Here is a 20,773-nt window from a genome sequence, read left to right as displayed (position 1 = left end):
AAATCTTTGCACGCTTTGAAACTCCTAGAGTACTTATTAGTGATGGAGGATCTCATTTTTGCAATTATCAGCTACATAAGGTACTCAAACATTATGGTGTGAGACATAAGGTAGCTGCACCTTATCATCCACAAACTAATGGGCAAGCTGAAGTACCTAACAGAGAAATCAAACATATATTGGAGAAAACAATTGTTACGTCAAGAAAGGATTGGTCACATAAACTTGATGATGCTCTCTGGGCATACAGGACTACAATGAAGACATCTATGGGTTTATCACCTTATCAGCTTGTCTATGGGAAAGCATGTCAATTACCAGTGGAGATGGAGCACAAAGCCTTATGGGCGCTTAAATTTCTGAATTTTGATCCTTCTGAAACTCAAAATAAGCGTAGAAGGCAAATGTTGGAACTTGAAGAGATGCGGTTGCATGCATATCATTCATCTAGAAACTACGAAGAAAAGGTAAAATTCTATCATGTTAGGAAGTTGATAAAGAAGATTTTCAATCCAGGACAACAGATGCTATTGTTCAATTCAAGATTGAAGCTGTTTCCTAGAAAGTTGAAGTCAAAATGGTCCGGGCCATTCATAGTGAAGAATGTGCGTCCACATGGAGCAATTGAATTAGCTGATCCAGCTGCTAGTGATCAACAAAGAAGCTGGGTGGTGAATGGTCAACGTCTCAAGCATTATTTAGGAGGAGAAGTAGAGCAATTATCCACAGTGATGAAGTTGGCGAATCCTTGAACTATTTTGGGTCAGGCTCGTGACGTTAAACAAGCGCTTACTGGGAGGCAACCTAGTGTTTTGTAATATTGAACTTATTTGCTTCTGTATTTTTAGAATAGGGTTGATGTACTCAATTTAAAACTTGTCTGTTTTGATGGTTTTTTTGTGACTATTGTGTGATAAGTAATGCTTGATGTGTTTTGATCTTGATTGATGTTGAGAATGTGCACATTATATGCTTATACAGGTGGTTCACAAGCCTTGTGAACAAATGCAAGATGTTATGATTGTGATTATGATGCTAAGTAGGATGTGCATGTGGAATGTGAATGAGCTTATATGTGAGATTTTGAGCTTCAGAGTTGTTGTTGAATGTTATTACTTTGAAAGCATGAATGACTTTGCCCAGGTTTTCTATGATTGAATCACTTGTTTGTTTGCATCATATGATCAAGGCCATTTGTTGGTAATCCTTTTATTAGCCAAATGTATGATTGTATCCCAATCAAAAGAGAACACTGTGTGTTCTATCCTTTGAACCCGTAATCTTGAACAAGATAGAAAACCCTATTTGAAAAGCTTTACCTTGAGTTAAGTTGAAAATATTCTGTGGTATTGATAAATGTTCAAGTTTGGGGTTGTTAGAAAATAGAAAGGGAAAATAAAAAGCATTGAGCCAAAAGTTAAGCATGTGAAAAGAAGAAAAAAAAGAAAAGAAAAGTTCAATGCAAAAGAAAGTTGGGAATAATTAAGAATGGTTGTGTTTAGATGATTTTCTTAACTCAAGGGTTTTGTGATCCAGAAAAACCAATTGTTATTGTTAGCCCAGCCACATTATAAGCCATTGAAAAGTCCTTGTGATGATGCTTGCTTGTAAGTGTTTTTGATTATGGTTAAATGAAAGGAAAAGTTGATTCATGTGACATTGTGATAGTAAAGTGAATAAGTAAATATCTCCTATACACTTGTGTGTTTGAGTGAAACACTTTATCTAGTGAGGATAGATTCCATGAACACATTAGAACATCTTTGCTTAGTTGATTGATCATTCATGATAATAGCATTTGTTGGATATTATGTGATTGAGTGAACACTAAAAGCATCTGCACATCTTGATTGAAGTCTTGGTGATGAGCTAAATTGAGTATTTACTTGTCTTGAAAGAAGGATTTTTGAATGTGATGAACCATTGTATGGATTGGTCGAAGATTGAGTTACATCTTATTTGCTTGAGGACAAGCAAAGTTCTAAGTTTGGGGTTGTGATAACAGTTGAAAAACTGTTATTTTTATACTTAAAATTGACTTCAATTACAACTTTTATGACTTAGAAATTAGCTTGAACTCATGATTTTGTTGAATTGTTGGAAATAAGAGAGTTAGACAGGTTTTATGCTTGATTTTCTTGTTTTAGCAGGTTTTGAGATGAAATTGATGAAAGAAGTGAAAAGGGATAGAGATGGAATAAGAGAAGGACACAAAAAGTGCAAAAGAAGAGAAATCGCAAGTACCGCTCAGCGCAAATTACCGCTGAGCGGCACTCTCAAAGACCCGTTGGCACCGCTGAGGGGAGAAATGTCGTTGAGGGGAAGATTTGGTCACGCGCTATTACCGCTGAGCGGTATGTACCGCTGAGTGGCACTTTTATGGGATTGGACCTAATTTTCTGTATTTTTTAGAATAATATATAAGTTTTAGGACGTTCTAGGGTTCGTATCTTTGGCTGGGACGAAGCAAAAACGCACTCTTTCACCCCTTGGAAGAGGATTTTGGATGCTAAGGCTCCTTTCTCAACTTTCTAGGGTTCTATCCTTCACTTTTCCATTGTATTTCATCTAGTTTTACCATGAATATGGTGAACTAAACTTATTTTGTTGTTGGGGGAATCAATGTAAATCCTTAGAAACTCTCTTGCTCAAAGCATGCATTGTTTAACTCATTCGATGTCATGATTATTGGTTTTGTCGATATGGACACATACGGGGAAATCTAGATCTGGGGAATCTCTCCCAACAGTATATTACAAACCTAGACATAGGAGTATGATGGTTGGTTGCCTTTAAGCTTCTGTTCACTATAATGCATGATTAATTGCTAGGGAGACAAGACATTGTAAACTAGTGATTATGATTTGGCTTTCTTCGTCGAGACATCGGGTTTAAAGTAATTTAGAAAGTGGCATTAACATTAATGAAAAGAATGATGAATTCCTAAATACAAGATAGTGGATAGGATGAAATTGATAAACCCCAACAACATATTCATTCATATAAATCAAATCACGTGTTTTGTTTCTTCTTGCCCATTGATCAATACATGCATACATATTTACTTTTCAATATTTTGCATTTAATCCTATAAGAATTTGTTCACAAGTTTTAGATAATCAACGAATCACACAACTGTGTAGGCCGTGAGTCCTTTGGGAGAACGATACTTGGTCTTACTAAGTTTATTACTTGATACGATTCGATTACACTTGCCAAGGGTTAACAAGTTTTTGACTCCGTTTTCAGGGATTGAAGATTTGTTCATCAAGGATCTTGTTGGCTCCATAATCTCTCTTTCCTTCAAGCTACTTTGGTATATTATGATAATGTTAGTGTCATTTATCTGCCTGATAATCTTGTGCAATATTAGTGCACAAAATATATTGAGATAGATATTCTCTTTGTGCACAAAATATTTTGTGCAATATTATGCACAAAATATTAGTACACAAAATAGTGCACAAACCTTCCACTTAGACTACGGGAGTGTGATAGAATCTATATTATTTTTTTGTAACTAAACTAATTGATTCCTTATAATTAAGTTATTAAATAATTATGATATAAGTTATTAAATAATTATGATATGTATATAATTACATACCTAATTTAGATCATACTATTTATTTATATATATATATATATATATATATATATATATATATATAGATGTTGATTATATGGAAGAGCATGTTAATGACAATCGTATAGACAACTTGAAATCAAAGAAAGAAATATAAATTTTAAGTGGAAAACCTGTTACGTAGAAGATCCTTAATTTACCTCAAATAAAAGTTTGGGCATGGATAAACATCAAGAAACCAATTTCACATATTCAGGTCAAGGCTGGTATTTGAATCCAATAGTATGTATAAAATTTGTGGTCTAATAGTACTGTTGTGACATTAATATGCTTCCTTCCTTTGTGCCAAAATGCACTTTATCTTGTACAGTGGAAATGGGTACAGTGAAATGGTGCTGTCTAGATAGATGGCTTAGATTTTTTAACAAGGGATGATGGTAGCAGGTATCCGACAGGGTGAGGAGCACATATTGAACTTGGTGACTGCCCCAGATCTGGTATAGAATCATGCAGTCATTGTGTGCTTAATCTTATTAGTGGATAACTCATAAATGCTTGATGAAATGCTGGTTTTCAATTTTAACCTCTGTTAGGCTACTTGTAGCCAAGCCTTTAAAATTATGCAGGACAATCCCAGTAGTTTGCATAAAAGAATCTCATTTGGCTCGGTCACCAGATCAAAGGCTGCAATGTTTTGTAGTGGGAAATGCGAGATGGCTAGAGGTTCACCATATCAAAGGCTACATGTTGATTTGTCGTAACCTCAAGGATGTTCACTTTTCCTTTTACCAATAGAAAAGAAAACATTCATATGGTCATTCGACTTAATTTTGCGTTTAGCCAGTGTTTCCACTATAACTGAGAGGAAGGAAAAATGAACTTAGGCAACACTTATATTTTCGAAACTGATTTACTTATTTATCTTTCATACCTCTTTTATACTACATCTATAATATCTATATTTTGTTAAGTGCATCATTTTTCACTGGTTATTCTCCTTTTAAAAGATTGCAGGACGCATGCAGTTGGCATAGGACTAAAGTTGAAAGGGCAGCATAGAGTGCTTAATTGTTTGCAATTTTGATGAGGCGTCTCTCATGCTCCATCGTTCTTTGGGTTGATCAGCCATGCAACAAAACCCAAGTCTTATCACATCAGCTATGCACTCCTCCGCATTATGCATCCAATCTGTTTTTCCGTTAAGTTCATCGCTATAATCCTCACTGCTTGAGCTTTGTTTCCAATATCCATAACCATCAATAAGCCTTCTATCAACGACTTTCAGCATTTCATTCTTATCCATGGCTGACAAAAATGTGCTTACGCTCAATCCTTCTTTGAATATTTCATCAGTTGGTTTTTTGGCCGTAAACATCTCTAACAGAAGAGTCCCAAAGCTGTACACATCGCCCTCAGTTGAAGCCTTGCCTCCTTGACCATATTCTGAAGCATATCATCCCCATATTTTATGAGCGTATGTTAGTTATGTACATATAACAAATAAAGGAAACTGCAAGAGAAAAAGGAAAGTCGATTAATTTGTACCTGGGGCAATGTAGCCGATTGATCCTTTCAGCCCTAGAGTGCTTTGCTTCTCTGATGTATTTTGGGAGAGAAACCTTGCTAATCCAAAATCTGCAATATGTGCCACCATATTTTCATCGAGAAGGACATTGGCAGGTTTCAGATCACAATGAACTATCGGTGGGTCGCAGCCATGGTGCAAGTACTCCATAGCACAAGCAACATCAATGGCAATGTTCAGTCTTTGCATCAAGGTTAGAAAAGATCCCGACTCTTCATCTTCCGGGTGTATTTTCATGTCCAAGTTGCCATTGGGCATGAATTGCATGACAAGGGCCTTAAATTCCTCTCCTTTATAATCAAGGCTGGAGCAAGAAGTGATAACCTTTACTAGGTTCCGATGCCTGACATTTTTCAAAGCTTCGCACTCAGCAACGAAACTCTTGGAAGCTCTGCTTTGCTGCAGGTCCAGGACTTTGACAGCAAGAGTGGCGGTTTCCCCAGTGCTGAACCTGAACACACCCTTATACACAGAACCAAAGCCTCCTTTTCCGATCAAGTTTTCAGCTGCAAAGTTGTTTGTGGCAGTGAGAATATCGCCGTAAGAAATATTTTGAGGCAGCCCTTTAAGAGGGGCAGATGACACACTAGTTTTCCCTTCTTTTCTTTTCTTATCTCCTGACGTCATTGTCCAAAATAGAAAGAGCGTTGAAATGAACAAAGCAACAGCACCAACGACTGCAAGAATGATAGGCAGTAAAATCTTTCTTTTCTTTTTGCCAACAGCACACAGGAGTACTCCAAAATTCTGGACAATTTCCTTGTTAAGGCTACAGAGTTGATTGTTACCTCGAAGATCAAATTTGGTAAGGTTCGTAAAAAGACCTTTCATAGGAACCTCCCCTTCCAAATGGTTGAAAGACAAATTTAATTTCTGTATATACTCGAGCTGTCCTAAACTTTCAGGAATAGCACCAGTGAGACTGTTTAATGATAAATCCAAAGTCTCAAGGGATGCTAAATTCCCAATTTTTGTGGGGATCGAACCATTGAATCTGTTTCTTGCCATCGTTAGCGACTTCAAGCTCAAACACCCCCCTATTTCCACAGGAATGTTCCCTGACAACTGGTTGTCAGAAATATCCATGGTCTCAAGCTGTTTCTGTTGGGTATCAGTCATACAACACAAGCACACACAACTAAAATTAAAGATGAGAAAATTTATAACTAACACAAGACCAAGGGCAAGGTCAAGAAAAATATTTACTAGATAGAAGAGATTACAACACCCTCTCTTTAGAGCAAGGAGGATACAAGTAATTTTTGGTGCATCTTACACCTTCCCTTACACCTCTATTTATATGCAAATGAGGGAGGAAAGTCTTTGCCCACTTTAGATGTGGGACTTCTAAGACAAACTTCTAACAATTCTCCCACTTGAAGATTTGATTGAATCAATCATGTCTTCACAATACTTTGTCTTCCTTATCAGTTTCATGCTACGTTGCTGATAGACCATAAGAGGATCTACTCCATACAAACTTGTCAGTATTGACCGGCTTTGTCATAACATCTGCTAGGTTATCTTTGGTACAGATCTTTTCCAAATCTACATCTCCTTTCTCTACTACTTCTCGGACAAAATGATATTGAACCCCTATATGCTTTGTCCTGGAATGAAAGGCTGGATTTCTTGCAATGTGCAAAGCACTCTGACTGTCACAATATACAGTAATTTTGTTTTGCTTGTGCCCGAGTTCTTCCAATAACCTTTGAATCCAGATTGCTTCTTTGCATGCTTGAGTAGCTGCCATGTATTCAGCTTCTGTGGTGGATAGAGCTACAACAGTTTGTAGTTTAGATAACCAGCTTACCACCCCTCCTGCAAGTTTAAACACATAGCCTGTAGTAGATTTTCTTTTATCAAGATCACCTGCATAATCTGAGTCGACATAACCTCTGACAATAAATTTTGATCCTCCAAAACATAACGCAACATCTGAGGTTCCTTTGATGTATCTAAGGACCCTCTTAACAGCATTCCAATGCTCTTCACCAGGATTTGCCATAAATCTACTAACTGCTCCCACTGCATGTGCAATGTCTGGTCTTGTACAAATCATGGCATACATTAGGCTTCCCACTGCTGATGCATACGGAACTCGAGACATTTCCATCCTCTCTGCTTCATTGCTAGGACACATACTTGAGGATAATTTATTATTAACAGGAAGTGGGGTAGAAGTTGGCTTGCAATCTTGCATGTTGAAGCGCCGCAAGACCTTTCGAAAATAATTCTTTTGTGAAAGCCAAATCTTCCTGTTTTTTCTGTCTCGGTGAATTTGCATCCCTAAAATCTTGTTTGCAGGTCCCAAGTCCTTCATATCAAATTCCCTAGCCAATTGTGCCTTCAATTCTTGGACTCGAACTTTGTTGGAGCCTACCACCAACATATCATCCACGTACAACAGCAAAATGATGAAATCATTATCCTCAAACCTCTTGTAGTACGTACAATGGTCTGAACTTAATCTGTTGTATCTGAGGCTAATAATGAAAGAATCAAATCTCTTATACCAACACCTTGGCGCCTGCTTTAAACCGTACAGAGATTTGGTCAACCTACAAACCAAGTTTTCTTTGCCTTGTTCTTCAAAACCTTCTGGTTGGAGCATATATATTTCTTCTTCAAGTTCTCCATGAAGAAAAGCAGTCTTTACATCTAACTGTTCCATATGTAAATCATCTACAGCACACATTGCCAGCACTATTCTGATAGTGGTAAGTCTAACAACTGGTGAGAATATCTCGTTAAAATCAAGACCTTCTTTCTGAGCATATCCTTTGACCACCAGTCTTGCACGATATCGCTCCACTTGTTCATTGCCATCTCGTTTGATTTTGTATACCCATTTGTTTCCAATTGCTTTTCGACCTTTTGGAAGTTCAACAAGTTCCCATGTCTCGTTCCTATGTAAGGCTTCTATTTCTTCATGCATTGCTGTCATCCATTGAGAAACATCTGAACTCCTCAACGCTTCTTGAAAGGTTGAAGGTTCTCCTTCTTCAGTTAAGAGACAGTACGCATCATGGTTTGCCATAACATAGTCTGAGTGCCAAGATGGTTTCTTCATCAAACGTGTTGTTCGTCGAGCATCTTCATCATTGACCTCATTTGGTTCTTGTTCATCGTGCTCTGGTTCTGTTTCAGAGGAATCATTATCTTTTGACTTTTCCTCTATCTGTATTGAAGTAATGTCTATTGGTGTGCTGACATTTTTCTGCTCACTTTGCAATTTTTCTGCAAAAACTACATCCCTGCTAACAATAATCTTGTGGGCAGTGGGATCCCACAAGCGATACCCCTTAACATTGTCAGCATAACCCAAGAATATACATTTCCTGGATTTTGGGTCCAACTTTGTTCTTTCTTGGGAGTTGTACATCACGTACACAGGACAACCAAATACATGCAGAGAAGAGTAATCAGCTGGTTTTCCTTTCCACATTTCTATTGGTGTCTTTACACCAATTGCTATTGATGGCGAGCGATTTATCAAATAGCAAGCAGTTTTGACTGCTTCTGCCTAGAAGGACTTGGCTAATCCTGCAGTTTTCAACATGGCCCTTGTCCTTTCTAGAAGAGTTCTATTCATCCGCTCTGCTACACCATTCTGTTGAGGTGTATGAGCAACTGTAAATTGCCTCTTAATACCTTCTTGCTTGCAGAATGCCAGAAAATCACCATCAGTATATTCTCCTCCATTATCTGTCCTCAAGCATTTGATCATTTTTCCAGTTTCAAGTTCTACCTGTGCTTTGAATTCCTTGAATACTGGAAACACATCTGACTTCTTCTTGATTGGGTACACCCATAATCTTCGGGAATAATCATCAATGAATGATACAAAATACTTTGCTCCTCCCATGGATATTTCTGGTGATTCCCAGACATCAGAATGGATTAAGTCAAGTATGTGCTTGCTTCTAGCAGTCACTTTAGCAAACTTCAATCTATGTTGCTTACTAGTCACACAGTGCTCACAAAACGGTAAGTTAACTGTTTTGAGCCCCGGCAGGAGATTATGATCAGCAAGAATTTTCAAGCCTCGTTCTGACATGTGACCAAGTCTGTAATGCCACATCATCGTTGCTTCTTCTTCTTTTGTTGTTGCAACTGATGCATCTGCTTCTTGCAACGTATCTCCCAACAACATGTATAGATTTACTGCGATCTTCTCTGCTTTCATCACAATGAGGTTACCTTTCACCATTTTTAGGATTCCGCCTTCAATGTGAATTTTGCACCCAAGGTCATCCAATTGTCCAACAGACAAGAGGTTCTTCTTCAATCCCTTCACATGTCGAACTCCTTGAAGAGTGCGTATTGTACCATCATACATTTTGATTTTGACGGTACCAATCCCTCCAATTTCTAAGGCATGATCATTCCCCATGAACACAGATCCTCCTGAGACAGGTTCATAAGTGTGAAACCAATCTCGGTGTGAAGTCATATGCCATGTCGCGCCTGAGTCTACTATCCAGGCATCAGAAAGTTGTCTTCTGCCTTTAGAACTACCTTCTGCTTCACTATACAGGATTTCTCCATCTTCAGAAGTTTTTGCAACACAGCCTTGAGAGCTTGATGCTTCGAAGTTCTTTCCTCCACTCTTCTTGTGCCAACAATCTTTTTTCAGATGCCCCCTCATGCCACAATTGTAGCATTTAAAATTCTTTCTTCCTCGAGACTTTGATCTACCATGATTTTGACTCCCACTGGAGCCACGTTCCGTTGATCTTCCTCTCATCATCGTTAAAGCTTCTACTTGCTTCGAACTTTCTGTCCTGTCTTCCTTATTCTTTCGCCTGGATTCTTCTTCAAGAATAGCTCCAGCAACATCTTCAAAGGATAAACGACCAACAATGTTGTTATTTGTAATGTTGATGATGAGTTGATCATATGAATCTGGTAAACTCTGAAGTAGTAGCTCTGCACGTTCATTTTCTACTATGTTGAAATCTGACGCGGTGAGCTGAGCAAATAATGTATTCAGATTGTTGATGTGTTCCGTCACTGGCGTGAACTCACTCATTCGAAGAGTATAGAGTTTTCTTTTTAAGAAAATTCTAGTGTGAAGTGACTTGACCTCGTACAGTTTAATGAGAGTATCCCAAATCTCCTTTGCAGTCTTCTTCTCTGCTATACTAGACAGAACTGAATCTGCCATTGCTAGGTGCAAATTGGCAACCGCGTTGTCATCCATCTCTTTCCATTTTTCATCAGAAATTTCTGCACGTCTGTCTTCAATTGCATCCAGACAGTTGTCTTTTCTCAAAATTGCCCTTATCTTCAGTTTCCACAAGGAAAAATTATTTCCGTTGAACTTTTCTATCTCAAATTTTGCTGTCATGGTTTCACTCTTGAACCGGCTTATGCACTTCTCACTATGAATAGTATTGTCTACTGGTACAGTACAGGTAGACTGTGAAGTAAAGCACCAAGAAGTTCCCAGGAAAGAGAGGTGGGTCACAAATGGACACTCTTAAGTACCAAGTCTTTCCTAGCCAGAACTTTCTCAGACCGCACTTTCACACTACCAAACGTTTCCAGTAATAACTCTTTTCTGATGCGGAAGATCGGATTAAACCGCAACCACAGAGCATACTCAGAATTTTACCAATACTATTCTAATGACAATAGCAGCGGAATACAAACCGAAAGCTCTGATACCACTGTTGGGTATCAGTCATACAACACAAGCACACACAACTAAAATTAAAGATGAGAAAATTTATAACTAACACAAGACCAAGGGCAAGGTCAAGAAAAATATTTACTAGATAGAAGAGATTACAACACCCTCTCTTTAGAGCAAGGAGGATACAAGTAATTTTTGGTGCATCTTACACCTTCCCTTACACCTCTATTTATATGCAAATGAGGGAGGAAAGTCTTTGCCCACTTTAGATGTGGGACTTCTAAGACAAACTTCTAACAGTTTCATGGTGCCCACCATAGGAGGTAGCGGACCCTGCAGAGAGTTTCCTGCTAAATACAACGTAATTAAGCTAGGAAGTTGAAAAATCTCATCTGGTACGGTCCCACCAAATCTATTCATATTCATGTCAAGATAATTTAATCTCTTGCATTGTCCAATACTTTGTTGTATTCTACCCGAGAGTTGGTTATTTCCCATTGCAAGGTTAAACAGATTTGTTAGATTGCCAAAAGTGTCTGGAATGTGCCCAGACAATCTGTTGTTGTTTATCACAAGTTGCTGTAGATTGTTTAGTGCTCCTATTTCTGATGGTAACTCCCCAGTGAAAAAATTATATTCAAAGGACAAGGATATGATATTTTCAAATTTCTTCATTCCTTGAGGAATGCTGCCAAAAAAAGAGTTATCAGCAACACATAAATGTTGGAGATTTGATGACAGATTAGCAAAAGATTTTGGAAGCTCCCCAGTCAAGTGGTTTCCATAGATCCGGAGTTGCTGCAACTCGGTAGAGTTTCTAAGGCAATCAAAGAACTGAAAATTTAACGAAGTTGTGGAAGAGAGAAAATTATTACCAAGAATGAGGCGGGTAAGGTTTTTTAAGTTGCAGAATAGAGGTATGGGCCCAGTAAACATATTGTTGGCAAAGTCAATCTCTTGAAGATGTGAGGCATTGGATATGGAATTCGGAATTACTCCTTCAAACATATTAGTTGCCAGGTATAGAATCTTTAAATTTGGAAGAAAATGGCCAAAATTTTGTGGTAACTCACCTGTAAGATTGTTTTCTGTCACGGATAAAAAGACTAAGGAAGACATGTTGAAGATAGAAGTGGGAAACTTGCCAGAGAAATTATTTACTGAGATTTGAAGAAAGGAAAGATTGCGGAGATTACCAAGTTCAGTTGGAATCTCCCCCTCCAAATGGTTTCTTGCCAAGGAAAGATTCTGAAGAGAAGAGAGATTGGCAAATGATGGAGGAATCTGACCAGTGAGATTATTGACAGAAAAGTCTAAACTTTGTAGACGGTGGAGATAACCCAGTTGTGGTGGAATTGTACCACTGAGATTGTTGGAAGATAATAGAATGGTACTGAGAAGAGAGAGATTGCCAAATGATTGAGGAATTTGGCCATGAAAAGTATTGTTGGAAAGGTCGAGTGAGTGTAGGAAAGTGAGGTTGGAAAGGTGAGGGGAGAGTTTGCCAGAGAGGGAAAGTCCTGGTAGATTAAGATATTGGACCCTGTTTCCAACTTTGGAGCATGTGACACCATACCAGGTGCAGTGATTGGAGTGTGTGGACCACCCAGAGAGAGCATTTTTAGGGTCAGTGACTTGAGATTTGAAAGAAAGAAGGGCTTCTCTGTCTGTGTTACTGTCACATAGGATGTGATGAAAATGAGTAAGTAGGAAACATAAGAGCAAAATGAGTCTCAATAGGGTCATGATGAGTAAAGTAGACAGTGGTGGGCAAGTGTTATGTTGAACTGAATGAACATGCAGATATTTATAATACAAACGAAATGCTGGTTCAGATTTATTGATAGTGCATGTGAGGTGAAGGAACTTTGCTTTGGAACCAGTCAACTGGACCTCTCTTGTTCACTTTTTGGTTGATTGTTTCAACACAGTCCTTGTCTATGAGAGGGCTATCATGTATGCATTGTTTGCTACAGCTTATCTACTTTTTGTTTTTCTTTTTATTGATTTCGGATGAGAGTAAATCCAACCATGTTTTGAGCATGGTGAACGTAAATCCGGGTTCAGAATTCAGGCCCCTGAAGCTGAATTATGACCTGGAAAAAAGGATATAGTTCTATAACGAATAATTATAGAAAATTTTCTTCATGATTTAGTCCGTGGGTGTTGTCGGAATATTTCTCAAGAAAAAAGTATATTTGTAAAAAATTTCTAATTTTGAAGTGTACTTTTTTTTTTTTTGTCTTAGATTGAACTGTTTAGTTGGGAAAATGTTTAGTTCTTGCATGATTTGTATTCCAGCGTCCCACACGTTTACACAGAGTCTCCGCAAGTTGTAACAAAAGGCAGTGCCAAAATAGAATACAAAACGGGGTCATGTCCATATCAGTCATTTACCCTTCATATACGCAACAAAACTTTGTTTTTATGCAATTTAGTTCTATTTCTAATTTTGTTTTTTTTTTTGTTTTAATTTTGAATATAAGAGTATCAATTTATTATTGAAGTTTATCTTTTACTATAATTGTTTTACGACATTTTAAATTATTTTTCGTTTTAGACTATTATCTGAAACGCTTCGTTTTCTAAATATTATCTCACTTTAATATTATTTGTATTGTGTATACTGTACTAGTATTTTTTATATTAATTACTAAGTTTATTTTTATTTGTTTAACATTTATTTAGTGATTATAATATTAACAAATGAAAAAATTTATATTATAGATATTGACCGAAATTTATTGATGCTTTTAAATATTTTATAATATTTTAAGTATATTTTATGATTCTTTTATAAGGTTTCTATTATGATTTTACGTTGGGTTTTCTATTATAATTTTTTATTGTTTATATTCAAGCATGTTTATGTAAAATAATTTAGTTTTTATATTTTTGATAAAAGATTCTTTTCAAACTTTCTTTCACTTGTGTTTTATTAAACATTCATATAGTATTATATTAATCAATTTTCACACTTTTCGTCTTTATTTTCTTTTCACCATTTTTCAAGTTTATCCATAAAAAAATAATATTATTAAGTTCTTCTTCTTACTACCTTCCAAATGTTACTTTTAACTTGGAATTTTATAATCTTTATATCCAATTTAAGAGAAATGTTAAAAATATTTTCTAATATTCTTTCTTAATTTTCTATTATAACTTTCTGTTATGAATTTTTATTAAGTTTTTGGTTAAATTTTGTATTACTCACATTTTTCTTTTATATTCAAACATTGTAATTAAACATATGTAACTTCTATTATTCAGTTTTCATATTTTCAATAAGTGATTTCAATAAAAGGATTCTCTTAAATTTTTGTCCTTATATTTTATGAAATACTCAAAAAATTATATTCGAGTGCCCGACACCGTTTGCGTTTACTCAGAGTCTCCGCCAAGTTGTAACGAAAAGACCGTGTCAAAATAGAATAGAAAAACGAGTCATGTGTATCAGTCATTTACCCTAACAAACTTTCTTTTCTGCAATCTACTTGTATTTCTAATCTTATTGTATTTTATTTTTCATTTTTAATATAAGAGTAAGAGTAGCAATTCACTGTTGCAATTTATTTTTCGTTTTAGACTATTATCTGAAACGCTTCGTTTTTTCTAAAGATTATACTCACTTTAATATTATTTGTATTGTGTATACTGTATTAGTATTGTTTATATTAACTACTAAGTTTATTTTTATTTATTTTACATTTGTTTGGTGATTATAATATTTACATATGAAAAAAAAATTATATTATAGAAATTAACCCAAATTCATTGATGCTTTTAAATATTTTATGATATTTCAAGTATCTGTTATAATATTGATTTATAATCATTACTTATTTTATTTTATTATAGAGTATTTTTATTTCAATATTATAATGATATGGTTTAATCTAAATTCCAATCTAATTTATAAAGTTTTAATTTCATACAGGATATAATTAAGTTCATGCAGTTCGATTTATATTTTTTTTTTCAATTGAACAAACATTATATTATTGGTATGAGTGATATTTGTTAAGATACGTAAAATATTTTGTTAGCTATAATTTAGATATTATTATAATCTGTACAGATGTCATTTTTTAAATAGATGAAGAATCACATTGTATATTAATATCTGAAATAATATTTTAAAATTATTCTTTAAACTTGTTCATATGATATCAAGAGCTAAATACTGATATCTTTTACAATATAGGAATCAGTGTTTTTTTTATTAAATATTTCTAATGGCTCTTCCGATAAAAATCAATCACAAAAACATGATTTTGGGACTTTCATGGCTTCCAAGAGTCATATTTCTACTGCTGACGAACTTGTGACCAAGTCAATTATATCTAACTATGCCCTTAATCTTTCTATTGTTATTACGGGTAGTGATTGAATAATGGATTCAGGTGCTACTAATCATATGGCTTATGATCCTCATACATTTACTATTTTTTTTCCTAAATGTTCTAAAACTGATATTATTAATTTCCATGAGTCTCATCTCCTATTGAAGGTGTAAGTATTATATCCCTCTCACCCTCCTTATCAATTTTTGATGTTTTATTTGTTCCTACATTGAATTGTAATCTTATCTCCATCAGCAAGTTAACCAAATCACATTCTTGAGTTGCCTTATTTTACCCAACCCATTGTCTTTTTTAGAACATCCATTCGAAGGAGAAGATTGTAAATGGTAAAGAGAGTGAAGGATTGTATTATCTTGAAAATATCTCACAACAAACCGATAAAAGAGTGTTGGCCTGTCTTGCGAATGATCGCATACAAGATAAAAACAAAAAGGAAATTTTGTTATGACATAGACAGTTAGATCCTATTTTGGTTATTTAAAAAAAATATAGTTCCATCGTTATTTCATACATGCAATATTTATGATTTTCTTTGTGAAACTTGTGTTATGGCAAAAAGTCATCGTGTTGTGTTTCCTTTAAGCAATAAAAAAAACTGATTTTCCTTTTTCATTAATTCACACATGTTTAGGGTTTTGCCGCACAATCTACACATAATGAAAAAAAACTGTTTTATCAGTTTTGTTGATGATTGTACTAGGGTAATCTAGGTGTTTTTTCTTAAACATAAAAGTGATGTGTATGATGTGGTTTGTTCCTTCCATCATATGATCGTTACACAAGTTAAGACATTTATTAAGGTCATTTGATCAAACAATAGAGGGGAATATTTTAAGATTGAATTAATAGAGTTCATGAACTCTAAAGGCATCTTGCTTCAAACTACATGTTCTTATTCACCGCAACAAAATGAAATGGCTGAGAGGAAAAATAAACATATATTATAGGTGACAAGATCACTTTAGATAGATGATAATGTCCCATCTCATTTATGCAGTAAGGTTGTGAGTTGTGTAGTTTATTTAATTAATCGAACCCTTTATAGTGTGCTTAACTTTCGAAGGCCTTTAGATGCGTTGTTTGATCATTGTATCCTTCCTTCCATGGTATATTTACCCCTTCATCGTTTTGGATGTGTTATATATGTTCACTTACACTCACATCAACGTACAAATCTTGAAGAACAAGCTATCAAATGTATTTTTGTTGGGTATGGATAAACTCAAAAGGGTTATCATGCTTACCATCCATCATTAAAGAAATTTTATATCTCTATGGATTTGATATTTAATGGGCATAAATTTTTTTAGGCTTAAATGCTTATTTTGTCCTCATGTTAAGAGGTGAATTTCTGTTTAGTACCCGGTTTTAAAAATGAAGACATTGAGTCCCTATGTTATGAAAAGTGTATGAATAAGGTCTTGTCCGTTAAGTTGATAGCAACGACGTTAAGTCCATGCTAACGTGACCGTACTTTTTCTCTTCTCTCTTCTACGGTTAAGCTTTTTCTCTCTCTTGTTAAGCTTTTTCTTTGATAATTTGTTGAACTTGTTCTTTCTTTGTAGACCTTATTCATATATTTTTCATAACATAGGGACCCAATGTCTTCATTTTTAAAACCGGGTACTAAACAAAAATTCACCTCTTAACATGGGGACGAAGTAAGCATTTAAGCCATTTTTTTATGTTGATTCTACACTTCAAGGGGGCAATGAAAGTGAATTTCATAACCATAATGTTAGTATGTTTGATATCTCAGATATAAAATTATATCGTGAAGATAAATTATCGTGTGAGGATCATTCTATAGGAAGTGAGCCAATCCTAAATATGGACACTTCTTTTTTGGATAATACAATGTCTTCTAATAATAACCAATTGGCTCAATCTTCTCCACAGGTTTGACTTGACTCTTCAAAGGTACCTTCTGATCCTATCTCTGATAATACTAATGTAGATGATACTAATGATGAACTTGTTTCTCTTGATGATACTAATTTAGATGAAACCGATCATGAAATTGATTCTTGTCTGGATGAGACCACCAGCACACCAAACAAAGTTTAGTATTGTTCAATATAATCTTCCACCCCATTCTAAATCGTGGTCAACCTCTAGTTAAATATGAACCAGACCTCCGAGATTGGGGCTCCATAGCAGAAGAATCTCAACTCAAGTTTCGAAATCAGATACCAACCTCACCTTCCGCGACACAAGATAAAAAACGAGATCGATCCCAACCTCACCTTCCGCCCCTCTTGCCGCGAGGGGATCTGCGGCTGTTGCGCCAAACATTGACGGCTCAAGCAGAAGAACCTGCCACCGGTGCCAAGGAAGGAGATCTTGCAAAGCAAGAGGGACCGCAAAAAGCTCGACGGGATGTATGAGTGCATTCTGTGTGCCTGTTGTAGCACATCCTACCCTAACTACTGGTGGAACCCCAAGTCATATCTCGAACTCGCTACTGGTGCATTCTACTCTGCTGTAACACATCCTGTATTTGAGTTTGGGAATTGTTTTTGGAGCTAGTTTTGTGGTTTGGGAGTGTCGTGTTATTCAATGATAACAATGGAAGCTATTTTTTTCTACATGTGTGAAGTCAGTTACCAAAAAACGGAAGATCTCTTGAAAACTTGAATACTAATTGTTGAGTTCTTGTGAAACTATGCAAATCAGGCATTGATCTTTTTTTTTATTGTGATATCTCAGTTGCTGTTTAGTTTGACTTTTAGCTTTAGAGCTTTTCAATTGTGAAGTTTACTCTTGCAATCTTCTTTCCTACAATTGTCTTGGTACCCTAGCTATTAACCATTTATTATTGTATGCAAAGAGATATATGGACGATTATTTGCCATAATTACAGCATATTAGTTCAGTTGACTGTCACAGGCTTGATAGAAATTATAATTTGGTAGCATGATGATTTTAGAATATATAAAATTAGGTAGCATGATGGTTTTAGAATATATAACAGCTTTGTTTTCATTATTAGAATGTTTATTCAAGATATTTTTTTTTATGAATAATGATCCATAAGGATAATTTGTAGAACCAAATTTATGATATTCAAATCAAAATTATAATTGTATAGATTCAATATAAAATCGAAAGTTCAACTCCAATTATGAATTCAAGAAGATTACTTTCATATCTTTAAAATCATAAGGGACAAAATGTAGATGAAAAATGGAAAGACGTATGTAATTATTGTGTCAAAAGTCTTTTGGGTAATACAAGACGAGATAAGTCACATTTGGCACTTAATAATTACACTATAAACGATGTTATTATTCGTAATATTTTAGATAAGATTTTACTTAGGTTTATTATTTTGGGTGACTAATTGTTATATGCTATGTTGTGCACATATAATATTGAATTTGATTGGGAAGAATGATTTGTCCATAATTGCTATAATGTTAATGAAGATGTTAGAGAAAATGTAAATTTTTGAACGACTACACCTAAAAGAGAAGAGAAGTTTATAGACACATGTCCTCAATTGAATATTCCATTCAAAATAAATTTAGATGTTTATTGTAGAACTAGGTAGAATTATACATTTTTAATGTTTCAAGTAGCCTACAATACAAAGATGTATTTGATCTTTTATCATAACAAGAGAGTCAATATAAAAATTTTCCCAACACACATGATTGGCAAATGACAAATGAAGTTTGTCAAAAGTTGAAATATTTTATAATGTAACACTCTTGTTTCTGGTACTTGTTATCCAACTTAAGTCGGCTTTAATGTAATGACTTAACTCTTTCAATTTTATAATGCTTGCATCTATGATTTTAAAATTTGACAAGTATTTGAGTGTGATCGGTGGAGTGATAGCTATAGGTATTGTGTTATACCCAGGTATAAAATTGATTAATTTGATTATTTTTCCCTCGATATTTGGTTATGAATCTATTATTGTGAAATTGAAAATTTGAAGATTCTTTTTAAGGACTTGCTAAGAGAGTATGAAATGATAAGAAGTTAGTTTCTTCATGTTAAAATTTGAACCTAATTGTAGGCCAAATTGTTGATGGATGAAAAGATGCTTCGAGGAGAGATTTTGCAAAACATAAGATTCAAAAGAAAAGTGAACCATCAAATTTAAGTTGAAACTTGATTATTACTTGGAGGAATCGACACTACTCGATTCAAATGAAAAATTTGACATTTTAGTTTGATGGAAGGCTAATGGGTTAAAATATTCAATCTTACAAATGATTATAAGAAATTTTCTAGAACAATTTCTTTTGAATCTTCTTTTAGTATTGATAGTCGATTTCTTATTCCATATCGTAGTATATTACATCCAAACACTTTAGAAACATTTATGTATGTTCAAGATTGATTATGGACTGACATAGAAAGTAATTAAATGAACACTTCAAATTATATATTTATATTCATTCAATTGATTCGCTATGGCAGATGAATTGATTTTCCTTTTTCAAGTTCTTCAAAATTGAAAGTGGATAACATGAAATTAATACAATAGAGATAATTGATGATGATATTATTAGTTTTCTTTCTAATATTTTAATATAATTTTACTAATAGTGTTACTATATATTTGTTGGTGACTTGACTTGGGTGTTATTTGTTTTAGGAATTAAATAGTCAAAATAAAGATATTGGAGATGAAACAGATTTTAATACAATAGAGATGATTGATGAAGATATTAGTAGGTTTTTTCTAATATTTTAATCTAATTTTACTAATAATGTTACTATGTCATTTTGTTGGTGACTTGACTTGTGTGTTATTTGCTTTAGCAATTAAGTAGTCAAAATAAAGATATTGAAGATGAAACATCGATTTTAGAGTTTCATTTTTAATAGAATTATTGTTAAATTATTTGGGTATATGTTTTAGGTATAATTAATTTGAATTTATGTTAACTTTTATTTAGTTGTACATTAACTTCTATTAAAATATATATTCTAAATATTTTTTCTTAATTTAATTTTGACCTTATTTAAAAATTTATAAAATATATTTTTTAAATATTCACGAGACTGAGATTGTGGGTTGAAAAAATTCACAATTCTTTTTATATAGATTGTGTAACAGCTAATATATACTATTTCTTTTCCATATATGAGTAAACAATTCCAACATATTAAAAGTCAATCAAATTTCACTTAAAAACACAAAAATGTTTGAGTAATATAACTTTTCTATAATGAAGACGTGTCATGTAAGTAAATTTTTTCAAAATGTGTTCATTTTAATAAAATCGGAACAAAATTACTTTACTTTTTGTTAATTATCTTTTTATTAATTGTTCTTTTACTTTCACTCTTTTATATTTTTTTAAGTTAGTTATACATAAATTTTCTACATATAAATAGATAATCTGGTTTAATATTTTTATTAATTGATTGTAGAATTTTTGATAATTAGACTAATTGTAACATCCCAAAAATACAGCAATAAATTATATAATAGAATAATTACATTTAATAATATTTCAGTTAAGTCTTACACTAAAGTAGAGCGAATGCTCATGGCCGAACGGCCTTACATAAAAAAGTTATAAAAGTAACTAAACAAGTTAAGAAAGTTTAACCGAACGGTTTACAAAACTCAT

General features: G+C 34.2%; 1 protein-coding gene across 1 annotated transcript; it reads right to left on the bottom strand.

Annotated features, from left to right (window-relative positions):
- Nucleotides 1-4,440: 4,440 nt before the first annotated feature.
- LOC108318912 (putative receptor-like protein kinase At3g47110) lies at nucleotides 4,441-12,603 on the bottom strand. The gene is made up of 3 exons (XM_017549903.2): nucleotides 11,128-12,603; nucleotides 5,132-6,272; nucleotides 4,441-5,029 (listed from the first exon to the last, which is right to left on the bottom strand). The coding sequence occupies exons 1-3, from the start codon at nucleotides 12,556-12,558 to the stop codon at nucleotides 4,623-4,625; spliced, it is 2,979 nt and encodes a 992-aa protein (XP_017405392.1). The 5' UTR covers nucleotides 12,559-12,603; the 3' UTR covers nucleotides 4,441-4,622.
- Between the last annotated feature and the right edge of the window lie 8,170 nt (nucleotides 12,604-20,773).

The sequence above is a fragment of the Vigna angularis genome, chromosome 4 (assembly GCF_016808095.1).
Source record: "Vigna angularis cultivar LongXiaoDou No.4 chromosome 4, ASM1680809v1, whole genome shotgun sequence".
Taxonomy (NCBI): domain Eukaryota; kingdom Viridiplantae; phylum Streptophyta; class Magnoliopsida; order Fabales; family Fabaceae; genus Vigna; species Vigna angularis.
This window is presented reverse-complemented; position numbering and strand designations above follow the sequence as displayed.